The following is a 23,853-nucleotide window of genomic DNA, read 5'->3' as shown; positions in this document are numbered from 1 at the left end:
CAGCCAAAGACCCTTCCGAGAGGGTTCACTCTAAACTCTTCCGGGTTAGAACCACCATTTAGAGGTCACAACTGAGAGAAAATGGATTGTCGTAAATGCAGCTAAAGCACATTTATATATATTTATACTTTACATAGCACAACTTTAGAAAAGTGTCACAGAACAGCTTTATGTCATACAGATATAGGGTTAAATTGATCCCAATGAGCAAAAAAAGGCAAAAATTGTTGAGGAAAAAATGATCCGAGACCTCACCCATGTGAGGCAACAACGTACACATGCTGGGTCAACATCTGGGATATAGTCATCAGAAGAGCACTGAAGAATACAGTCAAGTTTTTAAAGTCAGGTGTATGAAATATAGTTTATAACTAGTTTCGGGGGTGGGGAGTGTTGCCTCACACCTCCAGGGTTGGGGGTTCGATTCCCACCTGCCCGTGTGTGTGGAGTTTGCATGTTCTCCCCGTGCCTCTGGGGTTTCCTCCGGGTACTCCGGTTTCCTCCCCCTGGTCCAAAGACATGCATGGTAGGTTGATTGGCATCTCTGGAAAATTGTCCGTAGTGTGTGAGTGTGTGTGTGAATGAGTGTGTGTGTGTGTGTGTGTGTGCCCTGTGATGGGTTGGCACTCCATCCAGGGTGTATCCTGCCTCGATGCCCGATGACGCCTGAGATAGGCACAGGCTCCCCGTGACCCGAAAAGATCAGATAAGCGGTAGAAAATGAATGAATGAACTAGTTTCTGGATTTCTGGGTTAAAGAAGAAAAAGGGCAAGACTAAGGGATAAACTGCGCTCTGTTTTCTGTTGAAGATTCATGCAATCGGTGAAATGAGTTTACGAGATGGCATGTAAAACAGCAGACGTTTGTGTTCGCCGATTCTTGTAATGTTTAAATGAATCGATGGTCTCTGTACAGCCAGTCAGTATGCTCATTTTAAGCCATAAAACACCAGTCAAAGTTGATAAAATATCTTTTTATTCAACACAACCAAAAACCACATGCAGGTCTGGACTATATAATTTCCTGGTTAATCTCCAGATCATTGGTGCCACAACGCTTGGTCAGGCAAACACTTTTCCTTCTTCTTCTTTTTCTTCTTCTTCTTCAGCAGCAGCAAGAGTTGCCAAAAACAAATACAGTCCATAAGGCCTTCATTGGGTTTATACAGACAAACAAAAAAAAACTTGGCTTTGGGATCGAAGCTAAAGCAGTGCTTCTGAATCCCAAACTTTAATCAAATTCAGCACTGAATGTTCTTCAAAATGTAACAGAAAGCTCAAAGACACAAAAAGGAAGTGTGCATTGATAGAAACGGTCTGAAAATCACTGCACTAGGTGAAAGGATAGCGAAGTATTATTACCCGACAGATTAACTGTAAAGCCTTTGTAAATGAATGTGACAATCTACAATCTAAACCTTTTCATTCAACATGCACTTGTGAACGTGGACATGGAGATAGAACACATTTTATATGTAAACCTTTATGTTAGGAGTGTTTACAATATTTAGGAAGGTGCTACATTATGTTTCTTGACACATATTAAGTGCTTATGGAGTGTCATATAAAGGCCCTCAAAGATGACGAATGATGATAATGATGCTGGTCTCTGGGTTTATACCAGGGTCCAAGTATTACAGAGTTCAGTAATGTGCAGATGAAAAAAAACAACATATGGCCAACATGCTTTGACAGCTCGTACTGTGAGGAAAAAAATGTGTATTTAGATGAAAATTGCAAACATATTTGTGCAGAATGATATCCGGATGTGTGCGATTGCGTACGTCTGATCCTAAGTCAACACTTTCATTCATCAATCATCACTTTTTATTATGCAGAATCATGGGGTATGAGTGCTAGTTTAGGATCAGCTGCTGGTCATCAAAATTTCATGTATTCAAAAAAAAAAAAAAAAAAAAAAAAGACCACAGGGTGTTCGAGTCCCGGAGCACCCTCTTCCCTGCACGTCATTGTGTTTTCCCTGCTCCGGTACATCTAATTCAACTCATCATTTAATTAAGAACTCTTCCTGAGTCTGGGTCCGAGTAGGAGGGAGGTGACTTCCTGAGTAGGACAGATGAAACACCATTAAAAGGGTCGGAATCTGTGCAATAGATTACTAACGATAATTGACAGCTGAAAGTGGCATGGTATCACCACTTATATGTAATGAAATCCATCTCTCTTTCACCACCGGCTCCATTGGTGCTTATGCTAAAAAGACGCCTCCTCCTGTATGGGTCTTGTCCAGTCGTTTTAACTGGAACTTAACGTGACATCACTTGATGGAAGCGAGTAACTCCATATCAAATACACAGCTTAAGGCTCTTCATTTGACTCTACTAGACTGGAGTTATTTTTGTCATTTTAGTGTTACCTCTCGTGGGCAGAGCAGCTCTAGAATTTACCACACATTTTTGTGAGAAACAAGGCAAACTATGGATATCTTTCTCAGTGCACATGTCATTAAAACTCATCATAAACCAAGCAATTGTTAGATTTATATACCATATATATATATATAAAAATCTTAACTCAAAAAAATAATCTCTTATGTACACAGCAATGGATATTATTGATTAAAGAGGTTAGGTAAGGTAGTGTTATAGCACTTTCACTTATTGTTATTGTTGATGTTATAATACTGGCTTGAGGACAGAACGGAGTGATCGCCCGCCTCGGGTAAGCTCCCTGGTTGTGCACATGCACGGCAGCGGCACGGCGTCCACCTGTTTATGGACCTCGTTATATGGACAGCGTTTCAGGTGGTCCGACATGCTGGAAATGTCCGCAAACTCCCATCGAGTCACGGGACTGAAGGCTGTACTGAATCGCCACACCTGCAACAAAGGCGAGTTACATGTTGAAGCACTATGTTTACTTATTGCGAAACATTCTTATGGATAAACAGCATTGCCAAGCGAGGTGGTCCTTACTGGTGCGCTGATCCATTCCTGACATAATTTTAAGTAAAATTACCTACATGTCTTACACACAGCTTACTGAAAATAAATGGGTTACCAGGTATAAATATTACAGTACACTAGCTAAGAATACATCGTTAACTACCCAACAGTACCATAAAGTTTGGTACGGATGGAAGGATTGGTAAGGATGGAAGGATTTTTACAAGAGTAGTAACGTCAATAAATTCCTACTATTACTACAGAAGCTTACCATTTACTACATGGCTATGTAGCATATCATTGCAATTTGAAATCAGTCCTTTTAAAAGGCTGATGTCAGAGGAAACAACTATGCAAGGGAACCCACACTGGTCACTACCCCATTAATAGAGGAAACAACTATGCAAGGGAACCCACACTGGTCACTACACCATTAATAGAATTTAGCTCTAAACACGGCCCGGACTGTGTGACCTATGGCCTACCTTGTCTTTTATCTGCCAAGATCGCCTCCCATCGGGATACTGCCTTTTTTCCCACTGTACCACCACCATGCCCCGTGTCTGCAGCAGACTTGCACATACATCCCTCATGGTACGTGACACCATGGACAGTTGGCACAAGCTGAAGCCATCCAGGAACTGTGCTACATGCTGCAGGATCTCAAAGGGTAACGCGCTCAACCGATCACAGTCAGGTTCTGTTACTACATCCATTATGGGCTGAACACCAAATGACCTGAGGTGTCGGTCATGAACGATCTTTGTTCCCTGCCTGGATGGGCAGAGCCTGCGTTGGGAATAGGTGCAGCCATAATAGGCGAGTGGGCAGCGGTGTTCCATCCAGCCGTTCAACCCCGAGTGGATGTCTCCGTGGACGTTGCGGAAGTGGGAGAGGAACTCTTCTCGGCGAAACAGCTGGCCACATTCAAACGTGAACATGGAGCCTTCACGTGGTGCCCAACTGGGTCGTGGCACCAGCTGCTCCATGGTCAAATCTAATCTTAAAGTACAAAAGGGACTAGGCTGTGAGAGACGGGGTGCGGCTCGGTCGCAAGCTGAAGCTGACGCCACCTCACCAACCATGGTGCTGGTCGCTAAGATGGCAGCAGGAAAACTGAAGGTCTGAGTGCCAAAATCAACATGTGAACCTCCAAAGGCGTAGACGGTGTCAGAGATTCTTCGGGCGCGTGGTGACTCCTCTAGGCAAAAAAGCAGAGCTGCAGCTGTGAAGTCAATCTCACCAAGGCCCAGGGGGTCATCCTGCGGTTCCTGCTCCAGATCAGACGTGTCTACAGCTTTATCCTCCATCTTACAACGATGCTGTCTATGTGGAAAGCTCTCTGTAAAGCAACCTCTCCGCCCGTTAAGTGCAAGAGGCATGAAATTGCGGAGCAACTGAAGGTTTTGGAGTTTTCTCTCAAAAGCCTTATCTTCAAAGTCTAACACTATAGAAGGAAGCACACCGTCCCTGGGCACAACCAGCTCCTGGGCGTGCACAGGTGGCTGTAAAAGTGGAACCTGGGATCTGAATGCCGCCTGCATTGCAATCTCATGTCTCACTTCTGGTCTGTGCGGAAATAAAGGACCAACAAACTCCCAAGAACCACCATGCTCCAAACACACGTCTATCTCAGCTGGTTCCATAGTATGGTCCTGATGGTCCTGTGATTTTGTTGATGCTACAGCATTGTGATAATCATTATACAAACTTTGCTCATCCTCATCTGCTAGACTTTTTGAAGATTCTTGACAAAGTTCTTCACTAATGTGGCAAGGAGGTTTGTCCTCATAACCAGAATCAATTCCACCAACTGCCCCGAATTCAACCTCATTTTCAGATGTACTATCCTTCATTTCAATGTCTGCATCTTTAACACTATGTGGCTGATGGATTTCACCATTGGGCTCACTGACAATACAGCTTGGCTCAGAGCCTTTGACAGCATCTCCAAGCGCACCAAGAGCTAAGACCAAGTTTGTCCCCAATTCCATGAATGTTTGGTGGTGTTGAGGCTGCAACTCCTCGCTTAAACCACACACCCCACTGGCTATTTTATCACAGTTGGATCCAGTGGCTTCCTTCTCAAATAAAACTTTGTGTAACTCCCCATTTAATTCTGGCTGCACTGCTAAAACACTTGTAGTCGGACACTGTGTGTCTGAGGCGTTGAGGTGTATCAGAACATTCAAAGCAGCAGACAGGCTTTTGGTTGTCTCTACTGTGGTTTTGTACAACTCACCATAATGCTCCTCATTCAACCCATTAATCCCATTGCTGATTATATCTTTCGAGCAACTTAACACAGATTCCTCATCCATGAATTCCTCAAGTGGCATGATGGGAACCATAACATCTGCAATTACGCTTGGCTTTTCCCGGATCTCCGCAAGCGGTGGTTTTCTCTCAGGGCAATTTGTGGGTGCAAGAGACACAAGTTTGAGCGAGGCCAGCATAGTGCGCTGGTCCTGCAAGGCAAGAGCCATGTCTAGCTGTTCTTCCTCATCTGCATCCCTACTCAACCTCTCGTAGGAACGGTAGTCCTCGTCATTCACTGGCCACCGGTTCCACTCCATAGTACAACATACCACGCCAGCTGGACACACCTCAAGATGCTCCGCCATCTTGCCACGGGCCAGCACGAAAGGGCAGCCGATGCTGTGGTTGAGGCATGGTACCCTCTCTAGTGGGCACAGCAAACGATGCTCATCTGCCTTACAGCCGTGAAAAACAGCGCCGCAAACCAGCGGGCAGGCAAGGAGGTCACAGGAAGTGCCAGGCTCAGGCTTGACCATGCACCGCCGGCTCACACATGAAACGCAGTGAGTATGGAGCGCTTCCATGTTCAATAAGGCCAAAGCAGGGATGTCTGCAAGACAATAAAATACAAATTTTAGTTTGGGGCAAATGTCTTTTATTCAAAACATCCCCTTATTGGAATTAATAAACACATGGGTATCGTGAGACAATTTCTCAACGGTTCTAATTAATTTACTTTCATTTATTTTTATTTTTTTATATTTGGGATGATTTCTAACAGCTTATTGAATGCATTGAAATTATTGCTCTAGAACATAAAAACACATTAGTAACCAAACTAAAACTACCAGACACAGGAACAGTTTCTTTCCCCAGACAATCACCCTGATTAACAACTCACCATAATTATATTCACTGCTTCATATCTATAAGTACCGCATTATCAGAACTGTCAGTCATCACATCACCTGTATATATCACACACACACACACTACTGCTGCTGTATATTGTACAAAAAGTATAATATTGCACAATATGGTTATTTGCACTCCCACACTTTATGTACATAACTCATCAGTCATATTCTGTCTCATTCTGTTTACATTGTATCTCGTCGTCTGCGTCGTCTTGTATAGTTTGTATAGTATAGTGTTATTTATGTCTGTATTGTCTTGTAGAGTATAGTGTTATTTATGTGTTTACTTTTGAGAGTCACAAACAGCTGGAACCAAATTCCTTGTGTGTGTCAACATCAACACACTTGGCCAATAAACTAGATTCTGATTCTGATTACTTACACGCTGATTAATTATGAAATGTTTTCTTCTTGTTGCTGCATTTTAACTCCTGTTAAAACATGTCAGGATATCAGAAAATAAATAAATAAATAAATAAATAAATAAATAAATAAGGATTTTTTTATTGTCCAATGACAGCAATTTAAAACTATATGACTTTACATGAGTAAACGTACAATAATTAAAAGTTTTTCGAGCAAAAAAAAAATCTCTTCGATCATAAACATTTAATGCATATTTAATAAGACTTATTCCTCTGATCCATATTTAAGATGTGAAAAAATAGCAAAGACATTTACACATATTGAAACTTGTTAGAATTAAATTCATTCAAAAATATTTAAACCCCTCACCCACCTCATTAACATTAAAAATAAAGGAGCTTTTAAATATGCTGTTTATATCAGTACGTTTTAATGTGTATCCACTACTGAGGAGCAACATAAATAAAAGCCAAGCTAATTATGCTAATGTTATGATTAGCAGGAACTCGTTTGTTTTGACTACAGCCTTTGCTAGCGAGTCGAGATCTTCATTCAAAAACGTCATTTCTTTCCCAGGACGAATAAATCTTAGGAAATCAACCCTTTGCGATTTGCACTGTAAATCGACACGACAAATACAATTTCTAAAATTTGCATCGACGACGAAAACAAAGCTGAATAAAGCTTTTTGCAAACCAGAGAATATTTTTAAACCCACCCTATTCGGATAAATCCCGCCCTGGTTGCACTACGATTGGCTAGAACGTTAGAAACTCAACAGACTGACTCGTATTGGAGCGCGAACTGACCAATCAGAGCGCAGGCTGTCAGTTGATCGTTTAGCAAGAGAAGGGGGGGGGGTCGGAAAACGGGTGGTCAGTTAGTTAGCAAACTTTCTGGCTACAGAACTGATAGAAAAGTCTTTTTCTCAGCGCTCACTTACTTAGTCAGAAATGCCAGCTAGCTCCGACTGTTCCGCGCTGTTACTCGGTAAATGTTCGATACAAATCAAACACTTTGTTTTTTAACCCAAACCACCATCATTACTCGTCTTGTGTCCTGTCTTTTAATCTTCTACCCCCTCCCTTCCACTGAGACGCGCATCGATGTCGCCATCACGTAATCCTACGTCTGTCTGTATGTCAGCGCGCAGGCATAAGCCCTGTAGCCTGTCTGTATGGACATGGAAGGCCAATGGGGTCAAACCCTCCTCAACCAGACACCCCACACACACACACACACCCATCCCATCCCACCCCACCATCACCAACACACACACACTCCCCCAAAAAAAACCTCAAAGAAAGTTATTCACAAGCCTGTTTTCCAAGTTATTCAAAAGCAACGCCATTTGAAAATGTAAAGATGTCGAAATTAAACAAACGACTACAACTAGCGAGTTTTATAACCTGATCACTTCAAGAATGTGAGAGAACATGGTTTTTGTTTTGTTTGTTTGTTTGTTTGTTTTTGCTGACACAAATCTTATGTAACCGTTATTATCGTGTTTATAAATCACTCGGATAGCTAGAATGATTAAAACATGCAGAAAATTAGGAAGGTCAAATGATCCCCAAAATATACGTAGTATCGTGTATTACTGCTACAAAGACTCGCTTAAATTGGACATTTTCCTGTATAATAGACATATAAAAGAGTTTCTAGACCTTTAATAATTACAAGGTGTTCAAATAATGACAATATATGTGAATGTTTGCTTGTGAAATTGAGTTATAAACTAAACTTTTAGACATACAACATAGACCGGCTTATTAAAAAGAAAGAACTATTATATAACAGTAAATATCGAAATTCCTTTATTCGTTCATTCTGACTGAATTAAAAGAACTAATGAAAAGGCACAACACTGTATAGTGCATCTACAAAACAATACAATATGTAGTTTAAAGATATTGATTGATAAACCGTATTTTATTTGCTCACTATTTATGCAGTATACATACATACATTGTTAATTGAAATGTTCTTATTACAGAAAAGGACTATATTATATTATATTAACAATATAATGGTTTGTTACAAAATAAAGTGAAAATTCAGCCGGACGTTGCTCGAATAAAATCTATTTTAATTTAGAGACTCAAGCTTATATTTTCTCTAGACAAGAAGAATTTGATTAAAAACATCTGATCAGAACATTTCATTAGAAATAACTGGTACAGGGTTATGTTGGTGTTTAATTCTTGGTTCTTTAATGAAAATAACATTATTAGTATGTGAAATGTATATTGGAGGTCAACAAACTCTGGTACTAAAATTTTCATGGTCTATCTTGGGTTTAAGTATCTTACTAATGAGTAGTTCACTATTACAGGTGTTCTAATAGCAGGGATGAGCCGGTGGTCATATTGCTTTTCCCACTCAGACATGAAGGATAGGAACCTCAGTTGTGATGCACACTGGAGTGGAGTATGGGCTCTTCGTAGTGGAGTTCTTGGCAGACACGGTGACGCAGTAGATGGTGGCAGGTTTAAGGTCGGGGACATCTGAGACCTCACCTTGGACAGTCCGTACTACATTGAAGGGTTGAGATTCATTTTCTTCCCTCACAATCAGGGTGTAATAACTAGCACCGTTGACTGGGGCCCATTCCACATGTAGGGTCACGCCATCGACAGTCACATTCAGGATTTCAGGCATTGACAGCACACCTGTAAATAGTTAAAATTGAAATTTGTTTAACACACTTTTTTGTTACTGCTCTAATGTCAAGTATAATGTCATACTGTATGTATAATTTATGTGTAAGTATATTCTCACCTTCATCCACTAGTCCAGCCAGAATCTCTGCCTCTCGCAAATCTCTCCTACGACGGCCTGACACAGGGCCTGCAAAAAACCAGGTGAGTACACGGGAAATACACAAATTTATAGTAAAGATAGTATATCATGTCACGGTATATCAAGTATTAAATGAAATAATCATATATCATGTAAGTGCGTGGGTGAATCAAGGACCTGTGGTGTTTGAACTGTAAACTGTGCAGAAACCTGAGGAACGAGAGAGAGAGACAGAGAGAGAGAGAGAGAGAGAGAGAGAGAGAGAGAGAGAGAGAGAAGCATAGATTTATGAAAATGTTAACAACAATTTTTGTAACAAAAAGTTACAAAAAGAAAGCTAACTTCTGCCTTAAGTCGCAGTTTGCATAGATGTGCATACATTTGCATAGCGTTACATTACTGACAGTAATTTGCTTGTGAGGTGAAAATAGTTTTAACTTAAATTTCAAATAATGTTTGGTAAAGAATTAAGTTTATTTAAAAACTCAGGACAAAAGATACTAAACTGTAGCTATACCTGATATATTTAATGTTTAATATAATATATAACTCTTCCCTGAAAAATAATCAACACTTGAGGTTTGAAGTATTTACCTACTGTGATGTGTAATGGTACACTACATTGACTTTACTATGTTTTTGTGTTGTTATGATACCTGTAGATCCATTAACAGCAACGGATGACGCTCCGTATCCTGCTCCACTCCCAGCAACAACCTCCACTGAGAAGGAGATGTTGCAGGGCAGCAAGAACTCGAAATATGTCTGGTCTGTCCAGTAGGATGCCACCTGCACGAGAGCGATGGGACCGTAGAGGAACTGACCGTTGAGTTTTGCCAGGTACTGGACAGCCAAGCAGCTCACAGCGCTCCAGCTGACTCTTACCAGTGAGGTGTTTTCCATACTGCGAGTGACTACAGTTACTGATGGTGGGGGACATGGCACTGTGTGAGGCAAGACAGAAAGAGTTAGAGTCTAGACATTTTTTCATTAATATATCCTAGACAAAATGGTATTCTTGTGTCTCAGTATCATAAGAAATAATATTTCCTTTGTTTTATAAATTCAACAGAAAGTAAAAAAGTAAAGACTGGTGAGAGAACCTATTCCTCTCTGCACTATTGAACTGCGGGAACTGTTGCACACTGCATCCGAGGCCTGCACACTGAAGTTGTACGTCGTCCCACACTGAAGCCCTGCTATGGTACAGGAAGTGTTTGTGGTGATGCATTGACGTTTGTCCCCTTGTGCGTTGACTGCCGAGGCAAAGTACCACGACGAGCCCCCACTGGTGGACCAGGAGAGTGTAGCTGAGTTGTTTCCACATGACACGGACACGTTTAGGCTCAGAGGTGCACATGGAGCTGAGAATAGAGAAGCACACATGCTATGGTTAGAGAAAATTTAGACAGGAGTGACAGATGGTCATAATATTAGTTTAGGTTCATCCCGTGCTACTTCTGAATACAGTGTCGTCGGTCGCTTGACATCCTTTTGTGTAATCTGTACTTTGAGACGACATTGTTTACACTGAGATTTGTAATGAGAATTTGATCATGTCTTACTTGTGAGGAAGGTGAGGGCCTGGCTGGCAGGGCTGGTGCAGTTCCCATCCGAAGCGATCAGGCTGAGCGTGTATTGCTGGCTGCAGCGCAGGCGGCTCAGGGTGCAGTTCTCCCTGCTGCCGCTGCAGTTCTGGACATCGCCATCCCCCCCAGTAGCTGTTAGATAGTAGGACTGAGCGAGGTTAGATGGTGCCCAGGTCACCAACACACCCTGTGTATCACACTGTGGTGTCACACTCAGTGCCTGAGGTGCACACGGAGCTGCGGGGGGAAAGAGCGCCAAGACACGACGTGAGATGAATAAATCGCTAAACACTGACTTGTTCCTTTTGCTCTGTACAGCCTTTACAATTGCACAGCACAAAATTTTAATAACGGTGTAAGTTGTACTATCATAATTGTCATATAGTCATAAAGATTTCTTTCTCATCTTTCTCATTCAATTAAACACTGTTGTGTTTATTTGTCATTGCATTACTTTGTGTATGTACATGTATTTGTGTATGCGCAGTACCCGTCTGGAGGTGATACGGAGAACTGCGGAGACTGTTGCATTTATCCGAGCTGGTGGAGATTATGATGGCGTACTTCATTCCACAGCGAGCACCATTAAGCAAACAGGAAGTACCGGTGCTGTTACACTGAAGGAAGCTTAGGTCCTGTCCCTCTGCTGTGACAATGAGGATGGATGAGCTTGACTGGGTGAGCCAGCTGACCCTTATGGAGCTGCTACGGCACTCCGTCACGGCGCTGATGCCCTTCAGAGAGCAGGGACCTGTGGGACACCATGAATAATTGTGTGTTAGCACTGAAATGCTATGGAAAAGCCAAGAACTTTTTAAGACCTTAGACAGCCCACCAAACAATGTATACCAACTATACTGAGGTTTGTGATAGCAGATCACACATGAACACAAAATTATAACGTGTCAAAAGTCTTATTGTGAAGCTATCTAGGTAAGCTCGGTAAGCTCTCTGTTTAAATTAACATTTTACAGAATGAACGGCTCAAAAGCTAGTTTACCTGTCTCAATAGAGAAAGTGTTGTTGTATTGCCCGCTTGCACACCAGGAGTTTATGGCAGTAAGTTGGAAGGTGTACTGCGTGCCACACAGTAGGTTGGGGACGTTACAGTAAAGATCCGAGGTGCTGCAGTTGGAGCTAGCTTCGCCCCCTGATATCGCTAACACCTGGTATGACTCGGCACCGGCCGCTCTTTGCCACGACACCCAGACTGAGTTGGTCACGCAGTCAAGGTTGCCGCTCTGACCCTGAGGTATGCATGGAGCTACACACACACACACACACACACACACACACACACACACACACACACACACACACATTTCAGCAGTTAAAAAAACAAAATAAACATTTCATAAATTAGCGATGTTTTGCTGAAAAATTACTCGGATTTTTTATAAAAATCGCTGCAGGTTGTTTGTAGCTTGCTTTTTTTTTGCTGCATTCACTTTAGAGACAGAACTAAAAATTGTACACAGCCAACTAAACTAATCTTTGCTTTAAATCATTTTCAGAGCTTTCGTTTTCATGGACATGAACGTTTGTTTCTGTGCTAGCCCTCTCCTTCTCTTTGTTACCCAGCTGCCTTCACCTATTCTTTGTCTTGTCCTTGATTAGTTTACATTTAGTTGTTTAATTAGCTTTAATTATTTGTATTTCCTGTCATGTCACATTGTACCATTGATAAAGATACTAAAAAATCCATGAAGACTGCAAAGTGCTAATCTGGTGACTATAAACTGGTGGCTCCATCACGTATCTACTGGATGTTATGGTGGCTTTTTGGTGTGGTGCAGCTGTTGTAGCACAGATACCTGTTGAAACAAGCTTAGCTGCACTGGGTACACTCTGACAGCTGCCCCGAACTGCCTTCACTGTCACAGACAAGGACAAACCACAGACCAAGCTTCTGATTGTGCAGCTTATGCCCGATGTGTTACAAGACAGGCTGGTGTTGCTGCCCCCTGCCTCCACAATGAAGTATTCTGCATCTGGATTGGTGGACCAGGTTACAGTCATGGCACTGGCTGTACAGTTCATCTGAACTTGCACATTCTGGGGAGCACAGGGAGCTGGAGAGAGGGGGGGGGGACCAATCAGGATGTTGTCATGGAGTAACTACTGTGTCTCAGACTGTGTATTTTATTATCCAACAGTTTGATGGTTAAACAAGGTCAGAAGATCAGATCAGGTTCCTTACCCGAGCGTAACTGAGTGGTGACACTCCTGGCACTACTGCATGTGTCATCCATAGCGACCACTGTGATGTTGTAGGATGTTCCACAGAGCAGCGGGCCAAGGGTGCAGGAAGGCAGGCTGGAGTTACAGGAGACAGTGTGAGACCTGTTGATGTTCACAGCATCAGCCAAATATCTCAGCGCTCCACCGGATGACAGCCAGGTCACAGCTGCTGAGTTAGAGTTGCAAATCAGGGAGGCCTGCACACCGGTGGGCACACAGGGGACTGAGGAAGAGTATGGAGAAGAAGAGAAAAATAGGAAACAAATTAGTAGGTTGGAGTCATGTTTGGAGTCATGTCACCATTTTAAAAAAAATTCTTTCAGCGAGCAGATTTACTAACATTTACTGAAAGTGAGAAAATCTTGATTCAATTGTGAAAAAAATATGATTCTAAGCTATGTTTATAAAAACAAAGGCACACAATGATAACATGTATTATATAAAGCTAAAAGCAAAAGGTTATGGCAATAAATAGATATTGAGATATTGATTATAAATAATGAGATATATAACGTACAAACTGTGTCGTTAAATAACACTTCAAATACCTTGTACTTTTGGAAAAACTCAGTTGTACCTGACTGGAGATTGACTTGAGCAGCGCTGCTGTTACAGCGGCCATCCTGGCCAACAGCAGTGAGGGTATAGAGTTGGCCACAGTTCAGATTGGGTAATGAACAGCTTGTGTTGGTGGTGCTACATTGTGCCTGGGTTCCATTAGCTCCCGCTGCTTGTACCAGGTAGGACAAAACGCCCTGTGCTGCTTCCCATGACACAAGTCCTGTACCGGTCCCGCAGTCCATGAAGGCCGTGAGAAACTGTGGCTTACATGGAACTGATTAATCACAAATAAGTACATTTCAGTTTTGAACTGCTATTTGAAATAAATGACATAAAGTATATATTTTCATGATATGTATCAAAATATAGTCAGAAATATAATCCATCTACTTATATGATCAAAATCAGAAAGGAAGCATTCGTTCATTCATTCATTCAATTGTTCATTCAGACAATGGACAAAAATCCTGATAATTTATTAGAGTCATGTGTGTTGTACCTGTGTTCAGCTGAACACTGTTGCTGTACAAGCTGGTACATGTGCTGTCAGAAGCCGAGACAGTGAAGCTGTAGTTCAGTCCACACAGTAGCCCAGTGAACACGCATGTGGTGCTGTTACTGTTGCATGATGATGGAAAACCTCCACTACCCTGAGCAAGGGCTCTGTAGGAGGTGGCTCCACTGCTGGGCTGCCAGGTCATGGTGACAGCACCAGACGTACAGTTCAAAGTGGGGCTCAGAGGGGCAGGGACACATGGCACTGTAGAAAAAAACAGAAGTACTAAAATATTGAAATACTGGTATTTGAGATTCACAAACATTAAAACACACCACATGCTCTGAAACTAATCACTAGGAAATAAAAAAAAAATCCTGTTTTAAAAAACAATGAAAATTTGTATAATCGTTGATGCAATGACAATTGCCCATAGTGTGTGAGTGAATGAGAGTGTGTGTGTTCCCTGCGATGGGTTGGCACTCCATCCAGGGTGTATCCTGCCTCGATGCCCGATGACTCCTGACTCCCCGTGACCCGAGTAGTTCGGATAAGCGGTAGAAAATGAATGAATGAATGAATGAATGAATGAATGAATGATGCAATGACAATTTCTGTGAATAGACATTATAAAAGGAATCTCGTGTCAGCATCATGTGGGTCTGTGAGCCATCTTACCTGAACGCAGCTGTAGGACTGGGTATCCTCTCACACGGCATTTGTTATTAATAGCAAACACGCTTATGTTGTACACATCGCCACACAGCAGGTTGGACACATTACAAAAGGTTCCAGTGGTGTTACATCCTGTCATGTAGCCTCTTGTGCCTAAAGCTTGGACTTCGTAGGACTCTGCCGCCCCATTACGATCCCACTGCACCTGTGCTGAGTTGGCTTGGCAGTTCATGCTGGAGTTAATCCATGCAAGAGGACAGGGCGCTGATGGAATAGAGAGAGATTAAACATTTCTCCTTGACATTTAGTACATACATGCTTGATTAGTTAAGTATGATGTCTGCGATACCTGATGCAGCCTGCACAGCAGTGCTCTGATTGCTGCTGCATTGATTGTTTGATGCTGTCATGGCTATGCTGTATATCTGACCACATTCCAGTTGCCTTAGTTCACAGCTGGTGGAGTTTGTGGTACAGGATGAGTTTTGACCAGGTGGAGCTCTGGCAAACACAGTGTAATAGACTGCACCGCTGACAGAAGTCCAGTTCAATGAGAACAAGCTGGAGGTACAGTTCAGCTGCACGGAAGCGATATCAGGTCTGCAAGGAACTGGACATGGGAGGAGACAGGACATTAATGGGTGTCTTCTTTATCTAACAGCACTACCTTAAGATTGCTCAGTTATCTATCTCATAAATACTACCTTAAGATGGCTTAAACCTTTCATATACCTGAACTGAAGTCCACTGACTGACTAGGTAGACCAGAGCAGTCATTCCCAATGGACACCACCCTTACTGTGTATACCGCCCCACAGGTGAGGGCCTTCAGAGTGCAGTATGTGTTGATTCCAGAGCTATTACATGTAGCGGAGTCATTGGATTTGCTTGTAGCATAGACAAGGTAGTACTGTGCACCCAGGCTGGCATTCCATGACACTCTGGCTTCGTTTTTGGTGCAGTCCATCACCACAGAGACACCCATTGGGACACAGGGAGCTGGATACAGAAAATGAACATGTGAGAAGTCAGAAATCTTGAGCTGTGGAGGAAATGAATAAAAACCTGCATCCTTGTAGCCTAACATGTGTAACATGTGTCTGACCTGTGTTGAAGTTTGTCTGACTGCTGGGTTTTGAATTGCACAGCTGACGGGATGCAGTTACACTGACATTGTATTTCTGTCCACACTGCAGTGTTGCAACGCCACAGCTTGTAGTCGGCGACATGCATGTTGTGACTGTGCCATCTGGGCCCACCATACTGGCCGTATAGTAATTAGCTGTGTTCGATATTCCCCAGGTCACTGTAGCAATGTTGGAAAGACAGTCCACAGAAGTGGAGACAGCAGTAGGGGGACATGGATCTGCAGGGGACACAGGAGTGTAAATAACTTTATAGCTCACCTTTCAATGCAGACCAAAACAGTTTTTCGTTGTGTTTGCATAATTGGTCACTTTCAGTGCAAAAAATTGCTTAAGAACACCTTTAATCAATTTATAAAGCTTGGTATAACAGATAGAATTCCACTTTAGTCTGTTTATATTCATTTTGCAAATAATAACTGGGTTCTAGACAAATCTATATGCTTCTAGATTATGCTAACATGTAAAGTTGTCTATATGCTAACATGTAAAATTATTGAGTACACATTTTTTTCCCTCACAGTGATCAACACATATAAACCAGGCCATTTAGTCCCATGAATACCTGGCATAACTAAGTTGGGAGAATTTGGGGAGAACAAAATATAGACTGAACTGAGTACAGGGGCTAATGTTGATCTATTATTTTGTATGGTTCATGACCTGAATCTATAAAGTACATTTAAAACTATACATAATGTCTATTTTACGTGCTACTGAAATTGGTGTTCATTCATGTTGTTGCTATGCACACCTGTCTGCAGAACAGAGGTGTTGCTCGGGCTGCTCCTGCACCCTTGCCCCACACTTGACACCTTGAAATAGTACTGCTGTCCACACTGGAGATCTGCGAATTGAGCGTTGGTTGTGTTGGTAGTTTGCCCCAACTGTTGGCCGATGTTGTTTTCAGCAGTTACCACGTATGATTGAGCAGCCCGACTGGACCTCCAGGTCAGAGATGCAACCCTTAGGCTACAGTCCATAGTGGTGTTTAAAATCTGGGGTATACAAGGAGCTGCACAGGATAAACACATTTTTGATTAGAACTTAGCTTATATAGTGAGTCCAGCCACTTGTCATTAATATTCATAAAGCAGACCTTTCGCATTTATTGATATTCGAAACCTTTCCTTCATTGCTACGCTCATTAGACATAGCTACAGTTTAAAAGGTTTCAGCATTACATTTACAGCATTTAGCAGATGCCATTATCCTGAGTGACTTACATTTTATGTCATTTTTATACAAATGAGCAATTGAGGGTTAAGGGCCTTGCTCAGGGCAGCTTGGTGGATGTAGGAATCGAAATCTGGCTAGTTACTACAAACATTCATTCATTCATTTTCTACCGCTTATCCGAACTACTCGGGTCACGGGTAGCCTGTGCCTATCTCAGGCGTCATCGGGCATCGAGGCAGGATACACCCTGGACGGAGTGCCAACCCATCACAGGGCACACACACACTCTCATTCACTCACACACTCACACACTACGGACAATTTTCCAGAAATGCCAATCAACCTACCATACATGTCTTTAGACCAGGGGAGGAAACCGGAGTACCCGGAGGAAACCCCGAGGGCACGGGGAGAACATGCTAACTCCACACACACAAGGCGGAGGTGGGAATCGAACCCCCAACCCTGGAGGTGTGAGGCAAACGTGCTAACCACTAAGCCACCGTGCCCCCCTGTTACTACAAACAATATAACATTTTTGTTGAGCAATCGGATGTCATATGGAAGTTGTAGAACTCCTCAGACAACATCTGCTACACAGCAAAGCAGCCATATTTTTTTGCACTTATCATTTGGTAGTAATATTTGCACAACAATTTTAGTAGCACCATTTGTACTGGAGTATGTAACAGAGTATGCTACAGCTTATACATAACTCAGAATTGAGAATTTATTCGCCTACATTGCAGTGTTGGTTTTGCCTTCATGCTAGCCAGACAGATATAATCTGCTTATTAAATAAGCCTTAAAACTCTTATAAAATGGTTAGAGGGTCTCACCCATGCGGATTGTAATGTTGTTACTAGGGGTGCTTCTGCAGCGTAAGTCACTGGCAACAACCCGTGCAATATATGTCTCTCCACACAATAGGTTAGTCCAGGCACATACTGTTGTGTTTGACGTGCAAGTGTAGGTGCCGCCTAATGTCTGTCCCTCAGCAACTGCAGTATAAGACACTGCACCATCACTGCCTGTCCAGCTGATAGAGGCGATGTTGTCCTCGCACTGAATGAAGGTGTTCACACCAATCGGTACACATGGCGCTACAGAGAAAGGATGAAGCGGGAGCATTAAAATAAAGATTTCTTAAACACAGTCTCACCCTAATCTTAAAATTATTCATCTCCGTTGTATCTAAATACTGCTGTTGTATTCATAAAAGACTATATTTGGGGTAGTACATCTAGTGATATACTGTAATATGCATGAAGCAGTCATGTTGTACCAGTTGAAAACTTGGCGGTGGCACTTGTGAGGCTCTGACATTGATCATTGTTCCCCAACACGCTAAAAGTGTAGCTCTGGCCACAGGAAACCTCCACCTGCAAGCTGTTCACGAAGCTCTGGAAGGCGTTGGTGTAGCCCAGGTTTCCAATGACCGAGATGGTGTAACGGAGTGCACCAGTGCCATTGGACCAGTTCAGCTGGAGCGTATTGCTGGTGCATGACCCAGTCACGGTGAGGTTCTGTATCTGGCAGGGTTCTGAACAAAGTTTAGATGATTAGATCACCTTCATGGACATGCTTAAATATAATTAGCATGCAAGAATAAAATCAAGAATGTCAAGACACCTGTGGTGATGTTGACAGGTACACTGAAATCACTTGAGCACTGTTTGGTATAAGCTCTGACACTCAGGGAGTATTGTACCCCGCACTGCAGCCCACTGAAGCTGCAGCTGTCTGAACTTGAGTTACACACTACTGCAGCTACTCCAGGCTGGTAAGTAGCACTGCCCAAGTAGTACATGACTCCAGGCCTCCTTTCCCAGGTTAGCACAGCCGTGTTAGTGCCGCACTGTAGGGTTGCACCCACATACCGGGGCACGCAGGGTCCTAGAAATCATAAGCAGTTATATTAACATTATATACAGTGTATGATTTATTGATAACCGATTTAAGGTTATAATTATAACATGTTCAAGTGTAGGTGAATTAGTCAAAAGATATTAATTAACTAACAGAAAGTGCTGACATCTACAAGAGTTTTATTCCTTACTTAAGTTGCTCAAGGCTATGACTTACGGCTTTGGAAGGTGATGCCAGTATCCAGGCTAACAGAACCCGCACTGTTGAAGGCTGTCAGGTTGAGACTGTACGTTTGTCCACACTCCAGATTTGTAATGTTACAGCTGTTCTGTGTTGTGACACATTTTAATTGGTTTCCGTTGTAGCTAGTAGCGGTAAGTTCATAGGATGTTGCTCCATCACTCCAGGCCCAGCTCACAGATGCTGAAACATTTGTACACTGAACTGCTACGGCAAAGCTGGTTGGGTCTGGCAGGCAGGGGACTGGACATAATGACAAGTCAGGCTATCAGTAACAGCAATGCTGGACACAAAAATGTTATATGCACATACTGTGTCTTGCCACTAACCTGTAGTGATCAGAGCTCCTACACTGTACGTGCTGTTGATTCTGGTGCCGATGGCCATAACACGGGATACATATACAGTCCCACACAGGAGTCCTTGCACCGTGCATGATGCCTCTGTGGTCTGGCAGTAAAGATTGTCTCCCCGGTGTCCCTCCAGCATGAGCAAGTATCTTACTGCCCCAACACTCGCTTCCCATGTCACAAGCCCTTGGTTACGTGTCGATCGGGTTGCCAGGATAGTAGGTGCACACGGCTCTGAAAAAAAAGCACATTTTATGTTTCTTTTTGGTCTGAAATTTTCAACCCCCGATGACACACAAATCACTGTTCCTACTGTAAACCAATATGCTTTTATATGTAAGCACATAAAAAAACAACAACAACAACTGAAACGTGCTACTTACATACCTTCAGACTAGTACTGGCTACAACTACATTTTAGTGTTGTAGCAGCTTTAAGACTGTAAAGGTAAGTTCCCATACTATCCTATATCTTGACTTTGACTTACCCACAATTTTTAACCACTCCTATATTGCTAAATCGTGGGACAAATTTGCACATGGACAATAGCCCCAATTTGTCCCACGATTTAGTTTTTTTTTGTATGTTCTCATTCAATCTGTTTAATATGGGTTGGCTGACCCCCTAACCTGTGTTGAGTGTAAGTGTGTTGGATGGGACCCCATCCTGGTAGATATTGCTGTAGGCTGTCAGAGTGATGTTGTAGATTTGGCTGCAGTTCAGTCTGTAGAGCACACATGAGGTGTCAGTGGTCGAGCAAGATGACTGTAAGCCCTGCATTGACACGGCCCGTGCAGTGTAGTTATCAGCACCTCGGGTCGTGTCCCATAGGAGCAGAGCGACAGGTGGCGTGTAGCTCACACTCACTAGCAGTGGAACACATGGTCCTGATAACACAAGATAAATTTACAATTAAAACATTTTCCTAGTCAATATTACTGTGAAGAACTGTGTTTTGCATTGTAACAGCTGAAGAATATCAGCTCTTGACATAAGTACAGCAGAGTAATTTACAATGTAATAAGAAAGGAATACACATCACCTGTCTGAAGGTATCGAGTCATGGAAGCAGAGCTACTGCAAATGCTTCCCACGGCCTGGACTGTGACATTGTACTTGTCTCCACATAACAGATTGTTCAGGATGCAGTTTGTCTGATTAGTATTGCAGGAGACACTGGTTCCTGAGGTGCTGCTCACCGCTATGGTCTTATAGCTCAATGCACCGGCACTCAAAGACCATGAGAGTAGAGCTGTGCCTGTTAGAATGTCCATCTGCGCCAAGATATTATAGGGAGCACATGGAACTGTAAGAAAACAAAAACGAACATAACTGATCAAGAGTGTTTGGTATTGTTAGGTGTGCAGAAATGAATGCCAAAACCTAACCCTAACCCTAACCCTAACCATATCATGTTTAAATAGATGGGGTTGAATAACATAGAAATAACATATAAATTATTTTAATGCCCCAAACTATGGACAGAAAGCCCTGCTCCACCCATAAAAATGTGTGATTATTACCTGAGTCTGTGTTTTTGATGCTGCTGTTCTGGCTGCTGCAGGACGAATCCGAGGCGACGACGCTTGCACGGTAGATGTTTCCACAGGAAAGCCCACTAATGCTGCAACGGTCAGAAAGGCTCTGGCAGTTAGTGGAGCGCCCCATGCTGTCCATCACTGTAGTTGTGTAAAACTGTGCCCCTGAGCTCTTGTTCCAGGACACTGTCAGGTTGCGGGCTTGGCAGTCCAAGTCCAGGATAACGTTTTGTGGAACACATGGTACTGTGAAGCAGAGAAATTATAGAAATACTGAGTAGTTTTAATATAAAATATCAGGAACCTTAGGGTAGTAAGTCTTGTGTGTCTGTCAGTCCAACTGAAGGAGGTACGGCCTTTCTACATGTTGGTACCAGTGAAGAGGTGTGGCCATTGTGCCCCATACAAGTAAGTGGAAATGTTTATATGACTCAAACAAAAAAAATTACTTCACAGGCTTAGATCGTAAAAATTAAATTGTTAAATTAGATGTAAGTAGAACAAACATATACACTCTCATACACTCTCAAAGGTGAGTATGAAGGCATTGTGGACTTTTCACCTGTCTTGAAATTGGTTGGGGGACTCGGCAGGCTAGTGCAGGAGCTGTGTTGTGCCACCACTGTAGCTGTGTACTGCAGGCCACACACCAGACTTCTGAGGTTGCAAGTCCCATCAAAGCCGTTGCAACTGTCTGTGAATGTTCCGTTTATGCTTACAGCGTTTACTGTATAGAGCTGACCTCCTGCGCTGCTTGTCCACCTCACTCTCGCAACATTATCAGTGCAGCTCACACTGGCATTGAGGCCTGGTGGCTGGCATGGTGCTACACAGGCAAAAACATGGTTAGGTCAATGTGAAACAGGAAGCATTCCTAGGAACAATTGATATATTATGATATAGGATGTGATTCAGTGTGTAAAGGTTATAGCAGATTATACAACACAAATTTTATATTCATAAAAAACCCAGACATTTTTATTGGTTAGTTGGTTTTAATGTGTCTCTCTAAAGCAGAAACAGAATGTTCACCAAAAGGTATCCTTGAACTTTTGGTATTAGAGTGGCCATGTGTTTGGCCATGTAATTGTTATCCTATGAATTTTTCATCGATCTCTTATGTTACAACCTATGTGCAGTGGCCTTAACTTTAAGTAATTCAGAATTCGGTATTCTAATGCATAGAAAGTGGTTGAATGAGAGAGGAGAAGGGCAGATGTCTGTGTGAGCGTGTTACCTGTCTGCACCATTATGGCCGTGCTCTGAGAACTATTACAGTTTCGTCCTGCTGCAGTGACAGTCACCGTGTATGACTGACCACAGGGAAGGGATCTGACCTCACAGGAAGTGCTATTATTCAGAGTAGAACAGCAGGAAGCAACACCCACCAGTGGCTCAATTGTGGCTGTGTATGTGAGAGCTCCAACACTGGGCAACCACTGCACACTCACTGTCCCCGTGGCACAACCCACCGTCGCATTCACACCCTCAGGGGCACATGGTACTAAAGCAAGAGACAATAAAAGATTTTCACTTCTGTGAAAATATGCGTACATTTTTGTTTTTACAATTTTTTATTCTCTCTTTGTCTCTCTCTCTCTGTCTTCCTCTTTGTGTCTCTCACCTGTCTCAGACTGTATGGTGTTGCTGACTCCACTGCTGCACTGTGCATTATTGGCTGTGAGGCTGAAACTGTAATTCTTCCCACACTGTAACCCAGCGACTGCACACGTGCTGTCACTGGAGTTGCACTGAACGCGCTGTCTGTAATTGTCTGTTGCCAGGACAGTGTAATACGCTGCACCCGCTGATGTGTTCCACGCTACCCAGGCGGAGTTGGACAGGCAGTCCATCTGCACAATTGTCAAGGTGGGGACACATGGAGCTACACATACAAAAACATGTAAACATGCTTCATGATAAAGTGATTAATTAAATAATGTTCTCAATAACACTGAAATCCACACAGACCTGCTTGAATACTTTTAGAAGCTGAACTGACTCCATTGCAGCCATTTTGACTTGGTATTACAGAAACAGTGTAGGTTCTGCCACATGGCACACTGATGGTGCAGGATGTGGATGTGCTATTGCAGGTGTAAGAGACATTTGAAGAAACAGCCTGTGCCAGGTAGCTGACTCCGGCCGTGCTGGACGTCCAGTTTACTGAGATAGTGTTGGAACTGCAGATTATGTTTGTGCTGACGGCCTGAGGAGGACATGGGGCTGGAGACAAACACACAAAATTGTAATTAAGATCACTGATGAACACTGAGACATGACTCTGGATGAATTTTTACTTCTAAATCAAAAGAAGTATCCTCGCTGCAGAAGATGTAATGTAATCATGGCTGTATATTCACCTGAGATGGCACTTTGTACAGAACTGCGGCTGCTGTTGCACTTATCGTTCTGGGCTACCACTGTCACATTGTAGGTCATGCCACAAAGGATATTGGAAACTGTGAAGAAGAGCTTATCTGTAACTTGGTAAATTATTTGACCAGCACTGGTCTCCACCATGGCTCTGTACTGAGTGGCTCCTCCGCTCTGCGGCCAAGTAACGTTAAGCACTGTTGATTGACACGCGAGTATCACCTGGATGTTCTGAGGCACGCAGGGAGCTGCAATGGTAAGGTTAGATAGAGGTCAAGATCATCAAAATATCCTCAAGAGAGGTGGTCAAATGTATTCTAAGATAAATGGTTATCTGTGAATG

The 23,853-nt window shown here is 42.8% G+C and overlaps 2 protein-coding genes across 4 annotated transcripts in view; both read right to left on the bottom strand.

Annotated features, from left to right (window-relative positions):
* Nucleotides 1–959: 959 nt before the first annotated feature.
* On the bottom strand, nt 960–7,614 carry fbxo30b (F-box protein 30b). 3 transcript variants are annotated; one of them, XM_027160267.2, is made up of 3 exons: nt 7,392–7,614; nt 3,392–5,775; nt 960–2,840 (listed from the first exon to the last, which is right to left on the bottom strand). In XM_027160267.2, the coding sequence occupies exons 2-3, from the start codon at nt 5,747–5,749 to the stop codon at nt 2,637–2,639; spliced, it is 2,562 nt and encodes an 853-aa protein (XP_027016068.1). In that variant the 5' UTR covers nt 5,750–5,775; nt 7,392–7,614; the 3' UTR covers nt 960–2,636. The 3 variants fall into 3 exon arrangements, with proteins under 3 accessions (XP_027016068.1, XP_047663152.1, XP_027016069.1); XM_047807196.1 differs by lacking the exon at nt 7,392–7,614 and adding an exon at nt 7,167–7,338; XM_027160268.2 differs by lacking the exon at nt 7,392–7,614 and adding an exon at nt 6,465–6,483.
* Nucleotides 7,615–8,361: 747 nt separating this feature from the next.
* Nucleotides 8,362–23,853, bottom strand: part of LOC113651476 — a 30,806-nt gene continuing 15,314 nt past the window's right edge. Inside the window, exons 28-57 of the mRNA XM_027160229.2 lie at nt 23,498–23,758; nt 23,106–23,360; nt 22,759–23,019; nt 22,372–22,638; nt 21,697–21,960; nt 21,120–21,380; nt 20,639–20,902; nt 20,226–20,483; nt 19,575–19,829; nt 19,222–19,488; nt 18,769–19,032; nt 18,422–18,679; nt 17,976–18,239; nt 16,712–16,972; nt 15,918–16,178; nt 15,545–15,811; nt 15,162–15,422; nt 14,816–15,076; nt 14,141–14,401; nt 13,658–13,915; nt 13,040–13,303; nt 12,654–12,911; nt 11,840–12,103; nt 11,330–11,590; nt 10,816–11,076; nt 10,354–10,614; nt 9,907–10,194; nt 9,428–9,460; nt 9,230–9,298; nt 8,362–9,120 (exon numbers count right to left, since the gene is read on the bottom strand). Coding sequence (XP_027016030.2) covers nt 8,831–9,120; nt 9,230–9,298; nt 9,428–9,460; nt 9,907–10,194; nt 10,354–10,614; nt 10,816–11,076; nt 11,330–11,590; nt 11,840–12,103; nt 12,654–12,911; nt 13,040–13,303; nt 13,658–13,915; nt 14,141–14,401; nt 14,816–15,076; nt 15,162–15,422; nt 15,545–15,811; nt 15,918–16,178; nt 16,712–16,972; nt 17,976–18,239; nt 18,422–18,679; nt 18,769–19,032; nt 19,222–19,488; nt 19,575–19,829; nt 20,226–20,483; nt 20,639–20,902; nt 21,120–21,380; nt 21,697–21,960; nt 22,372–22,638; nt 22,759–23,019; nt 23,106–23,360; nt 23,498–23,758 — 7,478 coding nt within the window. The 3' untranslated portion in view covers nt 8,362–8,830. The remainder of the gene's footprint in view (nt 9,121–9,229; nt 9,299–9,427; nt 9,461–9,906; nt 10,195–10,353; nt 10,615–10,815; nt 11,077–11,329; nt 11,591–11,839; nt 12,104–12,653; nt 12,912–13,039; nt 13,304–13,657; nt 13,916–14,140; nt 14,402–14,815; nt 15,077–15,161; nt 15,423–15,544; nt 15,812–15,917; nt 16,179–16,711; nt 16,973–17,975; nt 18,240–18,421; nt 18,680–18,768; nt 19,033–19,221; nt 19,489–19,574; nt 19,830–20,225; nt 20,484–20,638; nt 20,903–21,119; nt 21,381–21,696; nt 21,961–22,371; nt 22,639–22,758; nt 23,020–23,105; nt 23,361–23,497; nt 23,759–23,853) is intronic.

Source organism: Tachysurus fulvidraco, chromosome 23 (assembly GCF_022655615.1).
Source record: "Tachysurus fulvidraco isolate hzauxx_2018 chromosome 23, HZAU_PFXX_2.0, whole genome shotgun sequence".
NCBI classification, from domain to species: Eukaryota; Metazoa; Chordata; class Actinopteri; order Siluriformes; family Bagridae; genus Tachysurus; species Tachysurus fulvidraco.
This window is presented reverse-complemented; position numbering and strand designations above follow the sequence as displayed.